The 18,458-nt window shown below is 31.3% G+C and overlaps 3 protein-coding genes across 7 annotated transcripts; 2 read left to right on the top strand and 1 right to left on the bottom strand.

Annotated features, from left to right (window-relative positions):
* The first annotated feature begins 932 nt into the window (after positions 1 to 932).
* On the top strand, positions 933 to 8,539 carry LOC107906438 (DCN1-like protein 4). 4 transcript variants are annotated; one of them, XM_041093659.1, is made up of 12 exons: positions 989 to 1,272; positions 2,251 to 2,312; positions 3,265 to 3,349; positions 4,579 to 4,653; positions 4,738 to 4,774; positions 5,322 to 5,405; positions 5,522 to 5,582; positions 5,681 to 5,787; positions 6,241 to 6,306; positions 7,113 to 7,265; positions 7,424 to 7,491; positions 7,846 to 8,539. In XM_041093659.1, exons 3-10 carry the CDS (start codon positions 3,291 to 3,293, stop codon positions 7,206 to 7,208), a joined length of 585 nt encoding a protein of 194 aa, XP_040949593.1. In that variant the 5' UTR covers positions 989 to 1,272; positions 2,251 to 2,312; positions 3,265 to 3,290; the 3' UTR covers positions 7,209 to 7,265; positions 7,424 to 7,491; positions 7,846 to 8,539. The 4 variants fall into 4 exon arrangements, with proteins under 4 accessions (XP_040949591.1, XP_040949592.1, XP_016688912.1 ...); XM_041093657.1 differs by lacking the exon at positions 2,251 to 2,312 and having other exon boundaries at positions 933 to 1,272; XM_041093658.1 differs by lacking the exons at positions 2,251 to 2,312; positions 7,113 to 7,265 and having other exon boundaries at positions 933 to 1,272.
* Positions 8,540 to 10,406: 1,867 nt separating this feature from the next.
* On the bottom strand, positions 10,407 to 12,254 carry LOC107906439 (deSI-like protein At4g17486). 2 transcript variants are annotated; one of them, XM_016833424.2, is made up of 3 exons: positions 11,915 to 12,254; positions 11,348 to 11,635; positions 10,407 to 10,850 (listed from the first exon to the last, which is right to left on the bottom strand). In XM_016833424.2, exons 1-3 carry the CDS (start codon positions 12,045 to 12,047, stop codon positions 10,606 to 10,608), a joined length of 666 nt encoding a protein of 221 aa, XP_016688913.1. In that variant the 5' UTR covers positions 12,048 to 12,254; the 3' UTR covers positions 10,407 to 10,605. The 2 variants fall into 2 exon arrangements, with proteins under 2 accessions (XP_016688913.1, XP_016688914.1); XM_016833425.2 differs by having other exon boundaries at positions 11,348 to 11,675; positions 11,915 to 12,244.
* A 3,791-nt stretch (positions 12,255 to 16,045) lies between these two features.
* Positions 16,046 to 17,563, top strand: LOC107906431 (uncharacterized protein At2g39795, mitochondrial). The gene is made up of 3 exons (XM_016833413.2): positions 16,046 to 16,376; positions 16,720 to 17,042; positions 17,300 to 17,563. The coding sequence occupies exons 1-3, from the start codon at positions 16,080 to 16,082 to the stop codon at positions 17,460 to 17,462; spliced, it is 783 nt and encodes a 260-aa protein (XP_016688902.2). The 5' UTR covers positions 16,046 to 16,079; the 3' UTR covers positions 17,463 to 17,563.
* The last annotated feature ends 895 nt before the right edge of the window (positions 17,564 to 18,458 follow it).

Here is an 18,458-nt window from a genome sequence, read left to right as displayed (position 1 = left end):
TTCTATTGAAATTTTTATTTAAAAATCTATTTTAATAATTTAATTAATATTAATATGATGATATTTTTAACTTTTTTACTGCTTAAATACAAACTTGCCACGTATGGTGTTGTAGTGAAGAATAAATTTTGAGGGTTTGGATAAAAGATTAAAGACCCTATTTATCAGTTTCATTAAATTAAAAAGATACATATAGGTACGTAAGTTAATATTAGTATAACAGAAACTTTAAAGTTTTATTTTCAGTTTTCAACTTAAAAATCAAATCTCTAAAATTAGAATCTAATCGATGCTATAAAAATTAATGATAACTCCAAACAATATCGAGGCAAGACCAGAATTAAAAAGCAAGAAAAAAGAAACAAGCTAACGTATAATAAATGGTAAAATAACACCCAAAACTCTCTTTATTTATATCAGTTGTAAAATTGTAACTTTAGTGATATTTAAAACTCATCTGAATGTAAGCGAGAGCCACCACTACGACTATCGAATTATTTAAAATATACCATAAGCTTTTTTAATCTTTACAATTTTTTTATTTTTATTCATCTACTTTTAATTTTTATGAATTTAGTCTATTTATTATTTAGATTTTAAATTTAAAGTTTAATTATTAACATTGTTAAATTTGTTAATATGATATTTTGAATTTAAAAATAATTCACTTATTAATCATATAATTAAAAAATAATATTATAATAAACATGAATATAACAAAATAATTTTAATGATATTAATAATTGAGATTAAATTTTCAAATTTAATAATAATTAAATTTAAATTTGGAAAAATAAAAAGAAATTCTTAAAAATAATATTAAAATTTTAAAATTAGGAAGGATGTAGAGACTTAGGACGGATTTCAAGCATTACTAAACTACTACCGACATATTAAAAATATAGCGGCCAGGCAAAGGTAACAAGCGAATGAAAACTTATTTTAATCGAAAGAAAGGGGTCAAAAGTAATCTCCTTTGGAAAAAGAAAATGACTAAATTACATTTCAGTCGACAGAGGAGTGAGGACCTTCGAAACCTTAAAAATAATAAATAAAGAAAGAAAGAAAAAGAAAATCTACCAATCAAAACAACCAACAAACTAGTGAAGGCAAAGCTTCGCTTGTTTAGTTATAATTTTGTTGAGCGACGAAGCTTAGATAATCTTTGGTTTGTGCTTATGATGCGTCGCTCTGCTTATGCATCCAAAAAAACGGGTCAACCCAATTCAACCAACCCGATTTCCTGTTCTCCCTCCGATATCTTTCGCACCGGTACTTCCCTCTTTCTCTTCTTTCTTTAATTCTAAATTTTGTTGGACTTGGATTCAGCTTTTGATTTCTTTTTTCCTTTGTCTTTTTTTTTTGTTTGTTTCAAACTTTTTTCACTGTTTGTTAGATTGTTAAATTTTATTTTTTCTTTTATTTCTCTGGTTGATTTCTGTAAAGCGATTCAATTTTGCATAAGTTAAGATCGTGTTTGTAGAAGAAAGAAAGTTAATTTGTTAAATAGAGAGAGAGAGAGAGAGAGAGAGAGAGAGAGAGAGAGAGAGTAGTTCTAGTGGATTTTGTGGATAATGATGAGCTATCAGGAAAAAGTTAACCGAGTAAAGAGATTGAGGTCTGATTTTGAAATTAGTTCTCCTAAGATATGATTCTAAAGAGTACGAAATTGGGAAATTAAAAGAATAAATCTTTAGATACGATAGGTGAAAACAAACGCCTTAGAACCTTAAAGAGAATACATGTCAATCTTAAGGGTAGATTATAGCTTGAATGCAGTCTTCTTAAGGTAGTTAATAAAACCGAGTTTGAAAATTAGGTTTAGCTAGAGACGCTGAAAAATGAAGCAAAATCCTTAAGGATAGATTTTGCGTGAATGCAGTCTTCTTAAGGTAGTTAAATCTTAAAACCCTGTTCAAAATCAGGTCCAGTATGAGAAGTTAAAATTTTTGCAAAATCACTGGCCGTAATTGAGAAAGAATTCTGTCTTGTTATCAGTATGTGCTGCATGCATGGTATATCTACTATCTGTTGGCAAGGTGGGCGCCCCAGCAAAGGTTCAAGCAATTTAAAGTTTGAGTTGAAAAGATGCTGATAGATTATGTTGTGATATATGAAAACGAAAACCCAGGAAAGTGATAATAGTGATAAATATACTAGGAGGGAAAGATGAGCAATAAGGATTTGATGAGAAGTGATCAAAATTAGTTTCAAAGATGATTCTATCAAGCTTTGATTTATCTCTTGCAGATTTTCTGATCAAGGAGCTGGAGATAGGATTAGCAGTTCTTCGTAGGAGTATGAGACAAAATGTTAGTATTTTTTTTTTCAATTGAAGTTAGAAATAGAGACTGATATGAAACCTAACTGTTAAAAATGAAAAAGCTTACTCATTTAGTTGAATGCTTAATTAACTGTTAAAAAAATCATGCGGTAAAAAATTGTCAAAGAACAAAAAAAGATAGAAAACTGTCATAAATAAGGGTTCGTTTTAAAACTATACAAAATTTTGAGCTCAGAAACCTAATCTGCTATGCCATGCATGCATTCCAGTCCAGATGCCGATGATGATAATCCTAATGCTTAGTCCTCAAGATACTCCTAACTGTGGTTCTAACTTGGTGATACAAGTTTAATTAGGAATCTAGAGGTTTATCTTAGTTTAGGGTTTCTATTATTTAAAGGAGTTTTATATTTAATTATTAGAAATATATTGTAAATAAAACTACTTAATTATTATTTATTGGGATAGTTTAATTAGAAATTTATCTTAATTAGAAGTTCATTTAGGAGATTAAATATTTATTTATTTAGAGATTTGGTTAGATAAAACATGTAGAACCGAATTTTTAATTAGTTTTTAGAAGTTTATATTTCTTTTAAACTTTAGCAACCATCATAGTTGACGCTAGTCACAAGTTGATTAGAGGTAGTAGGATAAATTATTTTACTGTATTTACATCAGTAACATGTTCTCTTGTGGACTTGCTCAACTTAGAGATTTAGGAGATTAAATATTTATTTATTTAGAGATTTTGGGGTTTTCACATATCTTGGTTTCAGTGTCACTTGGTCTCCCTTTAACATATTTACTGAAGCTTACCCTGAAAGATTACGTAAACCCCCTAATCTTTCATCAAACTAGAGACTATGGTAGACTATGTAATTTGAATGTTTTAAAGTTATTTATTTTTCAAATGTATTGGCAAAGCTGTTCTAAGGTTTTCTAACTAATGACTTGAAACTGTGTTTCATATTTCTCAGCTTCAAGTAAGGCATCTTCAAAAGAGATGGAGCGGATTGACAACCTATTTTATTCTTTTGCCAATAGGTCTTCTGGTATGATTGAGTAAGTGCTCAGTGGAATATCCAATTTAATAAGTGAATTTGCAATTTGGATATTAACAATGAGTAAGGGGAAATGGGTTTAATTTTGGAGAATTTCGTAGTTATATGGATTTTTCATAATTAAATATGTTAGATCCAACCATATTTTTCAAATATAATTTTTCATTTTAAAATTTTGTAATTTTGAGGAAACGTCATCCAACCTGCATAATTATCTCATCTTGTTATTTATGTGTAGTAGTGATCAATCCATGTGAGACTTTGCACACTTAACTTTCACATAGTTGTTCACAATCCTAGTCACGGTCTGATATGTGAGCTTGTGATGACTGAAAGTGTCAATGTGCTGTGAAGTTTAAACCTTTTAGATCATATAACTGATATGCTGATTGAGTTTATCCCTTCTTGTTCCAAAATTACTGCTTGAATGGACTTTATGTGCATATAAGCAATAGCTTATATGTTTGATAAATTTCCATTTAGATTTTCAATTTATATGGTATTAAGTTCCAATTTCAAAATTATTTGTCAGAAGGTTTGAGTTCTTAAATTTTCAATATTGACGAAAGGTAATCTAACAATAAACAAGTAAGCTTTGGAGCATGACAAATATTCTTTCATTTAGTCATGACTATGGGATTTATTTTCTCTACAGGAAGTTGTAATGTAGGGTATATTTTTCTGTGGTACACACTACCGGTTTTCTGATTAGAGAATTTAAAGGGTAATTTTCTTGTATCAGTTTATAGAAAGATTGGATGATTGATCAACCTCAATAGCTAACAAGTAACAAGTTTGGCTAACTAGTTTTTCTCACTAGCCAAATGCTCATGTTGCTTGGACTCAGTAGTCAGTGCCAGATATAGGTATTTTCCCAACAAGGATTGGGATCATCTTTTCTATGTTTTCCCCTAGAAGGTTGGAATTCCATACTTATGTATATTACATGTGTTGAATGTGGGTACTCTAGGAATTGAAAAGTTAGAGCACCATAGAATATAAGTACCCAGATAATAATGGAATTAGTTCTGAGGTCATTCACAAAAATATCGTTATCTTTATTCTACAAATTTTTAATACTGTGGAAAGATTTTCAAAGCAAAGCTAAAATAAGAATGCTGATAGCTGCATGTTGAATTACTGCTTTTACTAGTATCGCCATTATGAAACTGAAGTGCTTCTTGACTATTTTGACATGCATTCTAATGTTATGATACACTATTTGAACAGCCCAGAAGGGATTGAGACTCTATGTTCAGACATGGAAGTTGATCACACAGATGTTAGGATCTTGATGCTTGCTTGGTAACTGTTATATAAACTCGTCCAGTGACTCATTTGTAACTTTTATTCTAAGCTTTTTTGTTGAAACTAGTGTGTATGTGTCAGGAAAATGAAAGCCGAAAAACAAGGATACTTTACCCTGGTAATTTTTTTTGTTTATCTTCTCCATTCACTTTTATAATTTAACTGTTTAACATAAAATTTCTATCAGCTCCTATGCCCTCTGATTATTTTTCTTCTTTATCATGGTATGGTCATATTAATAGCTATAAGTTTCCAGTCTCCCATTTTAGGTTGACGTTGGCATGTAGGCTGTATGGCGATGCCTGGATTTCTGTTTTCATCTATTGTTTTGTTAATTGTCATTTTGGATCTTTATTGTATTCATTTTGATCATGTTCTAGTACCTGTAATTTGATCATGATATCCAAGACTTGTGAAAATACTTCAGTTTTTACTAAATAATATATAAGTTTTGTTGAGTTGAGTTTCTTCTTCTCAATACAGTTATGATCCTCATTAAGAGTATCATGATAGCCTGGATTTAGGTTGGCCGGTTCATTGTACTGTGTAACCAGCAACATACTTGTTCCTTAGATCCCAATCTTTCTCTATGTATTTTTATGTTATTGTACATTTTTGTATTTAAATTATCTGTTGAAAATGACATTTGAATTTTATCTTTATAGGAGGAATGGCGAAGAGGATTAAAAGCACTGAGGGTTGATACTGTAAGTAAATTAAGGAAGGCCCTCCCTGAGCTAGAAAAAGAGGTAGAAATTTCTGAACTGCTTGATACCTGAGGTCAATTGACTTGTTACATATGTATGATTATTATGGTGGAAAAGTCTGCAAAAGTGGTGATGCTCTCTTTTCATATTATAAATAGGTCAGGAGACCATCAAACTTTGTGGATTTCTATTCCTATTCATTCTGCTACTGCCTGACAGGTATTATAGTAATAATGTGGCATGTTGCTTAGATGTTTACACTTTGTCCCTTTTTCCTGGTTGAGTCCCTACTTACTTTCTCAAATTTACTGCTGCAGAGGAGAAACAAAAGAGTATAGATATAGAAAGCATATGTCAATTGTTGGATCTTGTTTTAGGATCCCAATTCCGTGCACAGGTTGACTATTTTATTGAGTATTTGAAGGTGAGTTGTGACAATTATTGCATTTGACCTCTGGGATTGCATCTGTTTATACTTTATTTTCTTCATTTCCTTTATGATGCTGTTTATACAGGCACAACTTTATCTGTTATTTTGGGGGATGAGTTCATTTCAGTTTTAGCTTCTAGGATTGTATAAATGTATATGAATATGTTAGAAAGTCTTTTAAGTCTGTTATCAGATTGGGGAACATTGTTATACAGATGGACTCTTTAAAAGTTTCTTCAGAAAATAGGATTAATCCTCTAATTTAAATGTTTAATCTTTTAGATCAAAAGGTGTAGAAATGAATCTAAAAACTCTATAAACTAGATTACGGAGTAAGTTGCCTGTTGTTATTGTGATGCTATAATTCTGAACTTACCCTTCTATCCTAACCTCAAAAAAAGAGGAAGAGAAAATATGCCTCATATCATGCTTGTTTTCTTAATGTAGATTCAGAGCGATTATAAGGTCATAAACTTGGATCAATGGATGGGCTTTTTTCGATTCTGCAATGAGGTACGTCACCGTTTATCCTTGTTATGGAACTTTTTATTGTGCTCCCCATGTTTAGATGCTCTACCATAAAAAATAGGGTCAGCAAATAATTCTTTAAATGTCATGTCAGGCTCAGACAGATATCACTTTAATTAAAAAAATAAGAATTTTTCCTGGAATAAACTTGTTGAATTATACTAAAATCTTTTAGATAACGTTCTTAGTTATATGAAGACATAATGTCAATTGGTAGTGTGTGGCAGAATCCCCTTGGCATACTTATAGACTAATATAAGAGAGAAGACCAAAGAGGGTTCCCTCTCATCCTGCAGGTTGTGGCTAAAATTAAATCCTTTCTCATGAGAGTTTTATTTATCACTTTTTCTTTCTTTTCATTTTCTTTCATCCATTTTTTGTAATTATTCTTCATTTATTGATAAAAGTACATATATTTTGGGCTGGAACTGATTTCTAAATTGCTTGGTTTACTTTTTCTTGCAAACATGGAAATCAATACAGAGAATAACTCTCTTTGGCATAAAAATTGAGACAAAATAAATGGTAGGAAACTGTTGATCTTTGCAGTTAAATGTTATAAATGACGGGTTGTTGCAAATTGCAGTTCAATCATAAATGTATGTAATAGTGTTACTATTTTTCTATTGTTTATCATCAGATAGGTAGAGAACTAGAAATGCATGGGGATATAATCTTATAGTTCCAACGAAAACTGAGTTGCCACTTGCATCCTTGCACCATTATTTGTTGGGGATCCTCATGTCAATAATTGTGCAAGTGCTCTTACATTTTCCATTTTATGTTAGCAGATAAGTTTCCCAGACCTTAGTAATTATGATCCAGACCTTGCCTGGCCATTGGTCCTGGACAATTTTGTAGAATGGATGCAGGCGAAACAGAGCTAATGTCTTATTAGCTTTGGTCAACTTGATTCTCAGCTGTAAACTCCAGTATTAAAGCAGGTTTTTTTTTTTTTTAAGTTTAAACCTCCTCCTTTTCTTTGGTCCCTTTCTCTAGAGCCTAATATGATTTTCTTCGTTTTTGGAGGCATAAAAAAGTTGACTTGAATTTAAGCTTACCATTATTTAATCAAAAAATATTCTGCATGATCTGTTGTCAGGAATGTCCGAATTGCAGAACCATGCTATCCAGCTGATCTTTTATATCTTTTTACATCAAAACATGAAGGTCTTCTCCAAAACTTACCTTCCAAAATTACTTTCTTTGTGTTACAAATATGCAGGAGACAATCTTAATATGTTGAATCGTATTTCTGTCTTCATATTCAAAACTGTTGGATTATGATGTTTTATTATGAACAAAATTATTTATGTGATTAAAGAGATGTTAGGTTTGTCTGATTTTTTATTTATTTATTTATCCCATTTATATAAATTCAGCTACGTTTCCCAAGAAGGTAATTTTATTCTTGCATAGAATATCTTGGTGGAACTAGCAACAAGCTATTACATGACAAAATCTCCCTGCAATTGGTTCCCCTGTCTCCTCAGTCTGTTGTGACAGGTATTGGCTTCATTGTAGGCGTGCAAGCTAATGATGCTAAACACCTGCAGCCGTTGAGGTTTGAGGATGATCCTTAAAGAATGGATTGTAGCAACATTTTTCTGATTATCACGTCATCCACTCAAAAAGTCGATTGAAATTGGTCATATTTCTTTCATACAGCACTGTCAAGATCATCCTCATTGTCTAAGGTATATATATGTATATATCATAAATCACTACTATTTATGTGCCTATATTGGACAACCATCAGCAACCAGCATTACGAGTTAAAAAACTTCCTTAGGGCACTTCCGAACAAGCTTTTGGGCATCGTGTTTGGTAAGTGTAGTGTGTACATGAAGTGTACCTTTCCTAGTGTTTGCATGTATAGAAACAGCTCTGCCTGCCTCGCATGCTCATGCCTTGATAAGATTTATGCTTGATGGCAACATATCATGCTTATGAAAAGGACCTCAAATTTGTCATGGGTAATCAAACTTGAGGTAACCCTTTTTGGAGCATATGATTTGGATTTTAACCAAATGCAAAAATAATGCATAAATTGGATGCTTTTCCTTGTGCCCATATGTCTGCTTGTATCCATTTATTTAAAGACAAGTGTGGTCATCTCAATAGGAGTAAACTTTGATGGTGTCCTTGTGCTGTAAAGTTTGCCATTTGCTTCAGATAACTGCTTGGTGCTCAATTGAAAAGAAAGAGGACATTTATTTTTGGAGGATTTGGGTGGTTGGAATTTTGTATCTAACACAGCTAACAAAACAAATCAATCACAAACTTATCTATGACAAAAGTAAGGTAATAATAACCCATGATTTAGTCCTGTTGGTTCTTTTAGTTTCTCTTAAGAGGTGGGCATTCAAAATATCGATATCGAGATTGTAATAATTTTTCCTACTCTCAGACAACTGAAAAAAATTCACTAAATCCTTAGCTACTTGGGATCAATTTGTGTTCTTGAAGTTTATTTAAGCCTAAATTTTATCTATACGTATATATATATGGCTTTTTTTTTGGTCGAGTATCTATAATTATCTCTCTCTCTCTATATATATATATGGAGGGAGAGAGAGAGATGTATGCTTTAAGTTATAGCATCGCCAAGGTGGAAGGTTTTGATGTCGGCTTTCATGAAGGGTAGTGCCGAAGTAAAAGAGTTGCTATAATGATAATGTTATTAATCAGCTAACTAAAAGTATAACATCCATCAATTATTGGAGTCTGTACAAGTAAAAGCATAATGTAGAAAAATGGTTGTCTGAGGTGGTTATTATTATTATTACATACAAATTTTTTTTTGAGGAAAGTACATACAAAAGAAGTTAAAAGTACAGGAATAACGAAAGACTTATAAATCTTGAGATTTAAGTTGTCAATAACTCTATGAATTAATAAAATTTATATTTTTGTTATCTTACTTTAAAAGCCAAATGATAATAAGGTTAGTTTTAGCAATAAATTGCAATCGACTTTTTATTAATGTATGAAGGTCTCAAAGTCAATAAAATTAAATGTGATATTCACACTATCAGAGGGTTAATGTCAGTACTTTAGGACAACAAAATGAGATGTGGGACTAAAGTCGTTATTTGGTGTGCTTCCATGGTCTTTCCTTTCTTCGGAATTTTGTAATAGAATTACATCGATAAAAAATCACTTCCAAGGGAAAACAGAAGTGACCTTGGTAAATAAAGAAATGAGTGAACAGTGTGGCGACTTCATGATTGGCAAGCAAAGAATCTTCAAATCATTTTCCAGTTCCCATTTTTTTATCTAAAGAAAAACAGTGTCTGGTGACAAAATTTGACTGGTGTGGCCAAGCACCCACCCAAGGCAATTAAAATCACTGCATTCTTGTTATAGAACATGTGTCGTGGGACTCAATTTTGGTAAAGATGGCCCTTGCTTTGGATTTGGGGTCAAAAGGAAAAGAAAAAGTGAAAAAAGTGACAGCAACAGATTGAAAAAAAAAAAGAGAGATTAGATGCTCCCCTGTTTTAAGGTATTTAAGCATGAACAGTGCAGCTAATAATTGAACAAATGGTCAATCAAAGTTGAGTAAAATACCCAATCATATTTCTTAAGTGATACCACAAGAGTTGAAATGCAAGTATTTGAAAAAAATTGCAATCCGAAATTTAAAAAAAGAAAGAAAGAAAGAAGGATTATATATGTTAAAACCCAATCTAAAAGTTTATTTTGGATGTATCTTAAACCAAAATAAGTATATGATGTAATTAGATTATGGTCCAAATGTAATGTATGCAGTGAGGCACTGTTTAGGTAGTCTGCTTTTGCTCGCAAACCTTGAACTTGACGTATAATGAAAATTAGATGGACTTTATTATCATTACACTTTAGTGGTTTTTTATACATATGAAAAAGTTTCAAGAAAAGAAGTCGAATCTCGAATCTTATCTCTCTTTTTCTGAAATATGTCAAATGGGAAACTTCTGGCTTCAGTCCTTAGATCGACTTATTATACGTATATTGTTATAACTCTAAATAAATCAAATAACAATGAGGTGGATGATTGATGAATTTTCAAATACCAAAACAAGCATGCACAATCCAAATCATAGCCCCAAAAATTTAATTGATAACTTACAAATGTACAGATTTCATGCCTGCAAAATTTCCCAAGACAACGTTAGAATCATAAATGCACCAAGAATTTTAAATGAAAAAAAAAAAAAACTCAATGATTTGCTTTGCTTTGCTTTTCTTGTTTTGAGCATTTGGTTCAATTAAAGTGTTTCAAATAACGAGGATGATGAATCAAGATGACGGAGGAGCAATAACTAATGGTGAAGAAGGGGGAAGTGAGCGTCTGCTTCGGCTTCTACCCCTGCTTTGAGTGATGGATGGCGATGAATTCGATGAAGAATTTGAAGATGATGTGAATCTGTTGGATTCGTTCGTCAGTTTCTTCTTTTCTCCTTCACTGGATTTGTCTTCAATTCTGTGATGCCTCACTTTGGTTGCATTTAAAGTCACCGGAAGAACACAGTTGCAGAAGAACCCTACAATCACCAGTACATGTCATTCTTTATACGCCCCATTATCCTCTAAAATCAAATTCAGAAAACAGAAATTATTGGGGGAATCTTATAAAAACCAGAAACTTAATTATTTCTGTTGTTACATTCAAAAATTTCCAAGTTACCAAGTATCAGTTTTTTTTATCATTTTATCAAACCCAAAGAATGTTATTTAGATTTAATTTTTCCTTGAAGTACTCATATCTAAGCATATATTCATAGGATATGGAATAGGATGCTCTGTTTCAAAAATATATATCTATATTTGTCACTTAATATGAATCTGGACAACGTAAAACTGACTAAAGCATTGACTCTGGTTCTTGCTTTCTTGACACTTTCAACCATTATATTCCGTAAAAGAAGAAAAAGAAGAATTCAGAAGGGCAATTGATTTATCGGTTTCTTTGGCGACTTATAACAGCAAAATTGAATGAAAAAAGAACCCATTTTATCATTAATTGAAAAAGCAGAGTTACCGATTCTAGCAAGGCGATTAACCCAGCTTGGGATAGGATTCCCAGTCAACCTGATGCAAGCATCATTGCAGAAATGGTTGCAATTTTTGGTGATCAAATTGTACGCATTTCCTTTGTATTCCTCAGCTAAATCCTCCATCACTCCCCTCACATCTGCAGGCCCCAACTCTGTTTTCCCAATCAAAATCGACTTCCTAAAAGTGAACCCATCGCATTGCTTTGGTTCTGCCTCAAAGATCCCTGTTGTTGGATATTCGTGAGCTCCAAACGCATATTCAACCCCATGAACTGCCACCCAAATAACCCAACAATCAGCTCCTTCATAAAACTATCAATAAAACAAATACCAGAAAAATAAGAAACCAATTTTCTTCAACCTCACTTCACTTCAGCTAAGGTTTTTCAACTTTTTATTTTCTTGGATCTAAAAATGGAAAACAGCATCTAACAGAACACCCAGTTTCAAAGATTTAAAACCCGAACCATAGATCTGCCATCCAAAACTAGAAGCAGAAAGGCATATATAAAGAAGGAGAGTTGATAATAGTAAGTAATAAGAAAACAAACCTTGAACACCAGAATGATAAACCCCAAGTCCAAACCAATAAGCATACCCATTAATTGGTGTTAGATCATACACATTGAGATACACTGGTACAGATCCTGTTTCCTCGCAGCTTGAATTTTTACGACACAACATTTTTTTGTTCTCAGAAAAAAAAATAATTTAATCCAAGTACTGAGTCTGAGACTTTTTTCTTTTTTTTTCCCTAATGAAAATGATAGTCGTTAGTTTAATGAAGAAGAATGGTAACATATTATAAAAAGAGCAAATTGGGTTTTTTTTTTTAATTTTTAAAAAATTTTGAAATGTGGTAAAGTAGAGAATAAGAATCTTCTGATTATGGGCTGCCGCCCTTTTCTTTTTCTTCTTCTTCTTCCTTTGTTAAATATTTTTCAATTTTGATAAAGTTGATGAGTTTTAAACTTTAATAACACAATTTATTTTATATAACTTAAAAATCATTTGAAACAATAACATTTAAGTTTTTGAATTTGAAACTCATTTTATATAATATTTTTAAAATACAAGCATCCCATTATTCTTAAATTTTAAATCCAAACTTTGAATTTTTTTTTATCATTCTCAGCTTTGTTTAAAAAATGGAGAAAGTAACGGTAATCATTATGGTGCAATGGTTTTCCATTTTGTTATATTTAAACTACAATAAAATTTATTTATCAAGTAAATAAAATGATTTGATGATCTTCATTTTAGGTGCAGGTATGGAAGATTAGATGATATTAATTAAATGTTAATTAATAAATGAGCTCCAAAATACCCTTTGCTTATTTTTTTAGTTTTTATTAAAACTATTCTTTTTACAACAAACACTCCGCCTTTAATTCTTGTTCAATCAATTTGTTTTTTTAAAGTCGATAATTTTCGATATAAATTTTGTTATTGATTATTTATGTTAAGCTATTTTATCTATTTTTAGTGTTGTTATGTGTAATTTTAAAGTCAATCTTACTACGTACAATTATTATGGATGAATTTTGTCTAGTTATATTACGATTCTTTATTTTATTAGTTTGATTGTATTTTTTAATTAATATGTATTAAAATTTCATAAACAAATTTAGAGCATAACCTTTTATAAAGTGCAGTGAAAAATTAAATATATAAATAAATGCATGTGATGTCTTTATAAATGATGTATCAAATATTGTTTTTATGGTTATAGATTGTAACCAAAAATCATCGTCTTAACAAAAATAAATGAGATGTGATGCTTGTATTTTGGGGTGTGGAGAGAGAAAAGAAATAGGAAGGATAAGGAAAAAAAATAAAACTTTTGATTATTATAGTGAATTATTTGTGTTTCTAAAAGTCAAATGTGGAGGACCCCAAAGATTTTGATTTTTGCGCCCTCACTTGGGGTATTAATCACTACGATATGGTTACACAAATGTATTAAAATTTACATAACACAATTTATTAGATTTTATATAAGTAGTTAATGCCTAAAATACGTGTGTAATACATTAAAATATACAATCAAATGAATTAAGAATATTTAAGAGAATCATATACGCATTAAGAATTAAGAGGTAAACCTTGAAATGATGTTGATTTGGTTGCAGCTAAATTATATAAATCGTCACTCCTTTTTAGCTACTCAACTTTTAAAAAAAATTAAATTAGGCACTAACATTTGAATTAATTATTTTTGTTATTCGTCTTTTTTTAAATTGGTATAATAACATATTTAGTCCTCAACACTTACATATTCTATCAACTTGATCTTAATTCTAAATAATTCGATAAATTTATCCTCAAACTTTAAATCAATGCTTTCAACTTTTAAAACAGAGACATTTCACATTTTATTAATTGTTTTATTTATGGTTGAAATTATTCAATTCAGTGTATAACCCTTTTTGTTTATATTTGTAAGAAGTTGTTGTTAGAAATTAACTAAACACCATTATCAATAATAGAAAATAAAAAATTTAAATATATAATATATAAAAGAAATTATGTAAATAATTTAATAGTTGTAATAAATAAAATTTAAACACATTCATTAAAAATAAACACAATTATTTATTATTTCCTTCGAAAATCTGGTTTTGTGGAAATAATTCTAAATTGAAAAATAAAGAGTATTATAATTATTTTTAACTTCATAAAAAAAAACTATTTAATATATATCAGGTCAATCTTGATTTCTCCAAGTGGTGGAGTAAACCAGTGACCCACAGCTCCAGGGAAGCTGAAGAAAACATCCGATGAGGAATGTCAGATTTGGATTGGGTTTCATTGTTTAGTTTTAAAGGGTAAGTGGGTTTGAGCTTTGGGATTAATGTTTTATTTTTTTTAATGAATTTATAAATACATAAGAGAAAAAAAAACCCATAGCCAAAGAAATTATTGTTCGAGACTGTCTGAAATCCATCTTAAATTTCAATTTTTAAGTCTCGTATGTTTTTTCAAGTCGGATTCATATTTGTTTCGAGATTCAACAAATAACTTCATCATCCAGCAAGTCTACCAACAATTATATACTACAACAAACTCGAAATTAATATCTTATTATATTCTTTACTTTGAATTTAATTTTTGTACTTTTTATTTTAAAAAATTTAATCATTTTATTTTTCAGATTAAAAAATTAAAGTTCAGTTGTTACTGCAGTTAAATTTATTTGTATGGCATTTTGAAATAAGAAATAAATATTTAGTGTGGGTTTGGATGGGCGATTGGGTGCGATGCGGTGCGTTTAGCTTACTTTTTGTCTCACGCTACAGTATCGCTACATTATCTAATCTCACCGCCACCGCTGTTTTTACACTAACCGCAGGTAAACGCACCGTCCATCCAAACTCACCCTTAGTTGTATGGAAGTCATATTATAATGAATCTGAATTTAAAAAAAAATGATTTTAAATTATCAACCATTAGACTTCAATTTTAGAATTTGAAAAATAAAAGAAGAACATTTCTAAATATATATACATATACACACTAATATTTAAATTTATAAACAATATTAATGAAAATATAAATATATGATAACCCAATATAAACTGGGAACATTACAGGAGCTGTTTTTTAGTGATTTTGAGACATTTCCAATTGAAAAGGTTTGATGATGTGCATTTTATGTGGGAAAAAAAGAAAGAGAAAGAGTAAAAGAAGGTCATTGGGATGGATGTTGTTGGGAACTGCATATTTATTTTGTCGTCCGATTGACATGCAAGTTTCTTAATTTTCTTACCATTGAAATATTCTATATGAAAAATCATTATAGCTATTTATGTGATGTTCATTTCCACAGGCTGGTAGATTCTTGAGTATTTGGATGGATAAAGATGAGGAATGTAGTTTTCTTCTCAGGAGAAGCTCCAAATCCACTTGTGAAAAATAAAGAGAAGAAAATAAGAAGAAGGTAGGACCCGACAAATTGGTGAAAATTGAAACAAGTTCTTGTTTATGGCGCAGAGAAAGGTTTAGGAGGGAAAAAGGGGTTCTAAAATCTAATTATGGGTTGGTAGCCCAAGTTAGAGCAAAGTAATGAAGGGTCCCTCTAATGGGTCCATAAAGCTTCTTCCTCTTTTCCCTTTGGGTGGGTTTTATTTGTGCATTGGATGGGACTGGAATATGATGACTGCTTTTATTCATATTGCAGTGAATAATTTTATGCCGAGATTCTTAAAGTTTCAGCTATCAAACCACAACATTACATGATGACAACAACTTTCCCCACACATCCTAATTCAACATATTTTTCTTTTACAATCTGTCTTCCTTCATTGCTTGATTCGAGATTAGAGATTCATATAGAGTCTGATATCTAAATTTTGTGTATGTATTTCCTTTTACCTTTTTTAATATTCTAATATTATTATTTGTATCCAAATCCAATTAAATAATATAATTCTTAGGAGATTTCATATTCAAATTTAGCAAATCAAAATTTCATAAAATAATGTATTTGATTTTTGACATTTGAATCCATTATCTATAAAATTAAAGGAACTTCCTTCAATTATAAAAATAAAATAAAATCTAAAATTTTCATTGAGAAAAAATAATTTATTTATTTTAAAATAACTAATATAATAAAACGAATAACTACTGGATTGGACCAAAAGAATAAAGCCCGTCTTCAAGAGCTCCCGAATCGGGCCTCGATAAATATACTTTTTTTAAAAAAAAACCCAAATGCTTAAACCTCAGAGTGGCATCTTAAACTTAAACCCTAACGAAAATCCATCGCCAAAGAAGCAGCAGCGCTCCAGGCAGGCAGCATCAATGGCGTGGCTAATCCGACCCTTAAGAAGAACCCCTTTTTCTCCTTCCCTTAGAACCCCACTCCTTCGTCAACACCCAAACTCCACCTCCTTTTCCAACTCCAGAAACTACATCTCCGATATGCGTAAGTCTGCTTTTCAAGACAACATTTTGAGGCTCCTGCGCAAAGAAATCCAATACGAGCACGATCACTGCCCTCCAAAACAAGTATTTTATTTGGATTTTTTTTTGTTTCTTTATTAATTGCTTCGTTTTGGTATTGTTCCTTGTTAGAAATTGCACATCGAAATTTGATGCTGAAAATGGGTTTGATTTGATATTCAAAGAACAATGCTTGTAAAATATGGTCACTTTTAATTACCTTTCTTTTATTGTGTTATACTCCTAAAATGTGTAATTCCAGGAATATAATCGAGCAGGCTCTTAATATGATTTCGTTCTGCGTAAAATAATTAAAAATAAAAACAATACATTTCAAGTTTCAAAGTGTTATATTGGGAAAATTGAACCAAGTAACTCCTCATTCTGAATTCTCACCTTTTAATTGCAGCCCACGACCAGATTCAATTCTTTTACCGTTGATGACCGATCAGGAGAGCAATGGATTAGATTGAAAAGAAAATTCGGAGAAAAGGAAGATATTACAATTGATGTAACCATGTTTGACGGGTCTGTTCCTGTCCCTGATTCTGGTCAAGTACAGTCTGATGAGCAGCTTCATATAACATTTATTGTCAACATCTCTAAGGGGGATGATAGTGATGTCTTGGAGATTGTCTGCTCAGCTTGGCCAAATACCATAGATATCCAAAAATTTTATGTTCGCGGGTGTAATAGGACAGCGAATCATCCTTACACTGGTCCAGAGTTCAAGTATGTTTTTTTATTTGTTTGCTTTAAAACTGTTACAGTTGATTCTACAATACACCTTGCACAATCCTAATATGAAACAATTATTTGCTTCATATAGTTAGTTTAGGTCCCCTGCCTCCGTTACCTTTTTTTTCTTTTTTATATATCGAGTTAAACCAGCTTTCCTTTTGCATTCTTCCTCAACATCTAGTGGAATGGTGGTTATTGGCTTTGTTTCTGACTTTATTTGGTTTATGTCTTCATTGTGGTCATTACAGGGAATTGGATGAACAACTGCAGGACTCACTCTATGAGTTCTTGGAGGAAAGGAGTATAAATGATGGGCTTGCAATATTCTTGCATGAATACATGAAAAACAAAGACAAAACTGAGTTCATTAGATGGTTGCAAACTGTCAAATCTCACATTGAGAAGAAATAGAGTAGTTTTTTTTTGCCGTGTTCATTTTGACTTGTTGCTGTTTTAGTTAACAAAATCATGACTTGCTATACCAATTCTATCTGTGCCTCCATTACAAGAAATTGTGTTTGTTGCGCGGAAGCGTGTGAAAGAGTAAAATTATTGTACTGAAAAATCACACTAAGTTCAATTCTCAGGAAAGAGAGGTGGATCACGAGGATCGCTTACATACCAGATCTTTCCTAGCTAGAATATCCCTCTATCGTAATTTAATAGCACAATAAATCACTACAATGACACTTGCAAAATATGCAGAACAAAAATAAAGAACACTAGAATTTTAACGAGGTTCAGCAAATTTTGCCTACGTCCTCGGGCACTACCAAATATATTTCACTCCAAAAATACAAGTGAAAGTTTACAAATAGGGAGAGAGAACAATTGCCTTAAGTAGAGAATGGCAAGTGTGGGTTGAAGAAAGTAAGAGATGGTTAGGCCTATTTATAGTTGAGGTTTAAGGATCAACTTGCAATGTCCCTATACAATTAGGGACCAAAATTGCAATTATCCCATGCCAACTTTTAACCCAACTTGCCAACCAATCTTACTTTCTACTTTCGGTGCCAACTTTCTGCCACTATTCATCTTTGAAAAGTCAAAGATTGTAGGTATCCAATAATCTCCACCTTGAAGATTTGATTAGGATAATCTTATCTTCACACAATTCTTTCTTCCTTTGACAACAATACTTGATAGTGCCTTCTTCAACTGTTAAACTTGCAGGATATTGATCAAGTTCAAACAATGTTCGAACTTGGTTGTTGTTACCACCTTGGTCATCATATCTGCGGGATTATCTGCAGTCTTGATCTTCTGAAGACAAATTTTCCCCTCTTCAATAATTTCCCGCACAAAATGGAATCGTACGTCGATATGTTTTGTACGTGCATGATAGACTTGATTCTTTGCTAAATGAATAGCACTTTGACTATCACAATACACGTTAATATGCTCCTG

Source organism: Gossypium hirsutum, chromosome D05 (genome assembly GCF_007990345.1).
Source record: "Gossypium hirsutum isolate 1008001.06 chromosome D05, Gossypium_hirsutum_v2.1, whole genome shotgun sequence".
In the NCBI taxonomy this organism is placed as follows: domain Eukaryota; kingdom Viridiplantae; phylum Streptophyta; class Magnoliopsida; order Malvales; family Malvaceae; genus Gossypium; species Gossypium hirsutum.
Note: the sequence above shows the minus strand (reverse complement) of the source record. Positions and strands in the feature narration are given on the sequence as shown.

What these genes read in the sequence shown, in the direction of transcription:
- LOC107906438 (XM_041093657.1), top strand. Translation starts at nt 1,179, where the DNA reads ATGATGCGTCGCTCTGCTTATGCATCCAAAAAAACGGGTCAACCCAAT. An exon ending in AGGTCTTCTGGTATGATTGA is followed by an intron (nt 3,350 to 4,578) that starts GTAAGTGCTCAG and finishes CTATTTGAACAG; the next exon opens with CCCAGAAGGGATTGAGACTC. An exon ending in ATTCTGCTACTGCCTGACAG is followed by an intron (nt 5,583 to 5,680) that starts GTATTATAGTAA and finishes TTACTGCTGCAG; the next exon opens with AGGAGAAACAAAAGAGTATA.
- LOC107906439 (XM_016833424.2), bottom strand. Translation starts at nt 12,047, where the DNA reads ATGTTGTGTCGTAAAAATTCAAGCTGCGAGGAAACAGGATCTGTACCA. An exon ending in TTATCATTCTGGTGTTCAAG is followed by an intron (nt 11,636 to 11,914) that starts GTTTGTTTTCTT and finishes TTTGGGTGGCAG; the next exon opens with TTCATGGGGTTGAATATGCG. An exon ending in TAATCGCCTTGCTAGAATCG is followed by an intron (nt 10,851 to 11,347) that starts GTAACTCTGCTT and finishes TGGTGATTGTAG; the next exon opens with GGTTCTTCTGCAACTGTGTT.
- LOC107906431 (XM_016833413.2), top strand. Translation starts at nt 16,080, where the DNA reads ATGCTTAAACCTCAGAGTGGCATCTTAAACTTAAACCCTAACGAAAAT. An exon ending in ATCACTGCCCTCCAAAACAA is followed by an intron (nt 16,377 to 16,719) that starts GTATTTTATTTG and finishes TTTTAATTGCAG; the next exon opens with CCCACGACCAGATTCAATTC. An exon ending in TACACTGGTCCAGAGTTCAA is followed by an intron (nt 17,043 to 17,299) that starts GTATGTTTTTTT and finishes TGGTCATTACAG; the next exon opens with GGAATTGGATGAACAACTGC.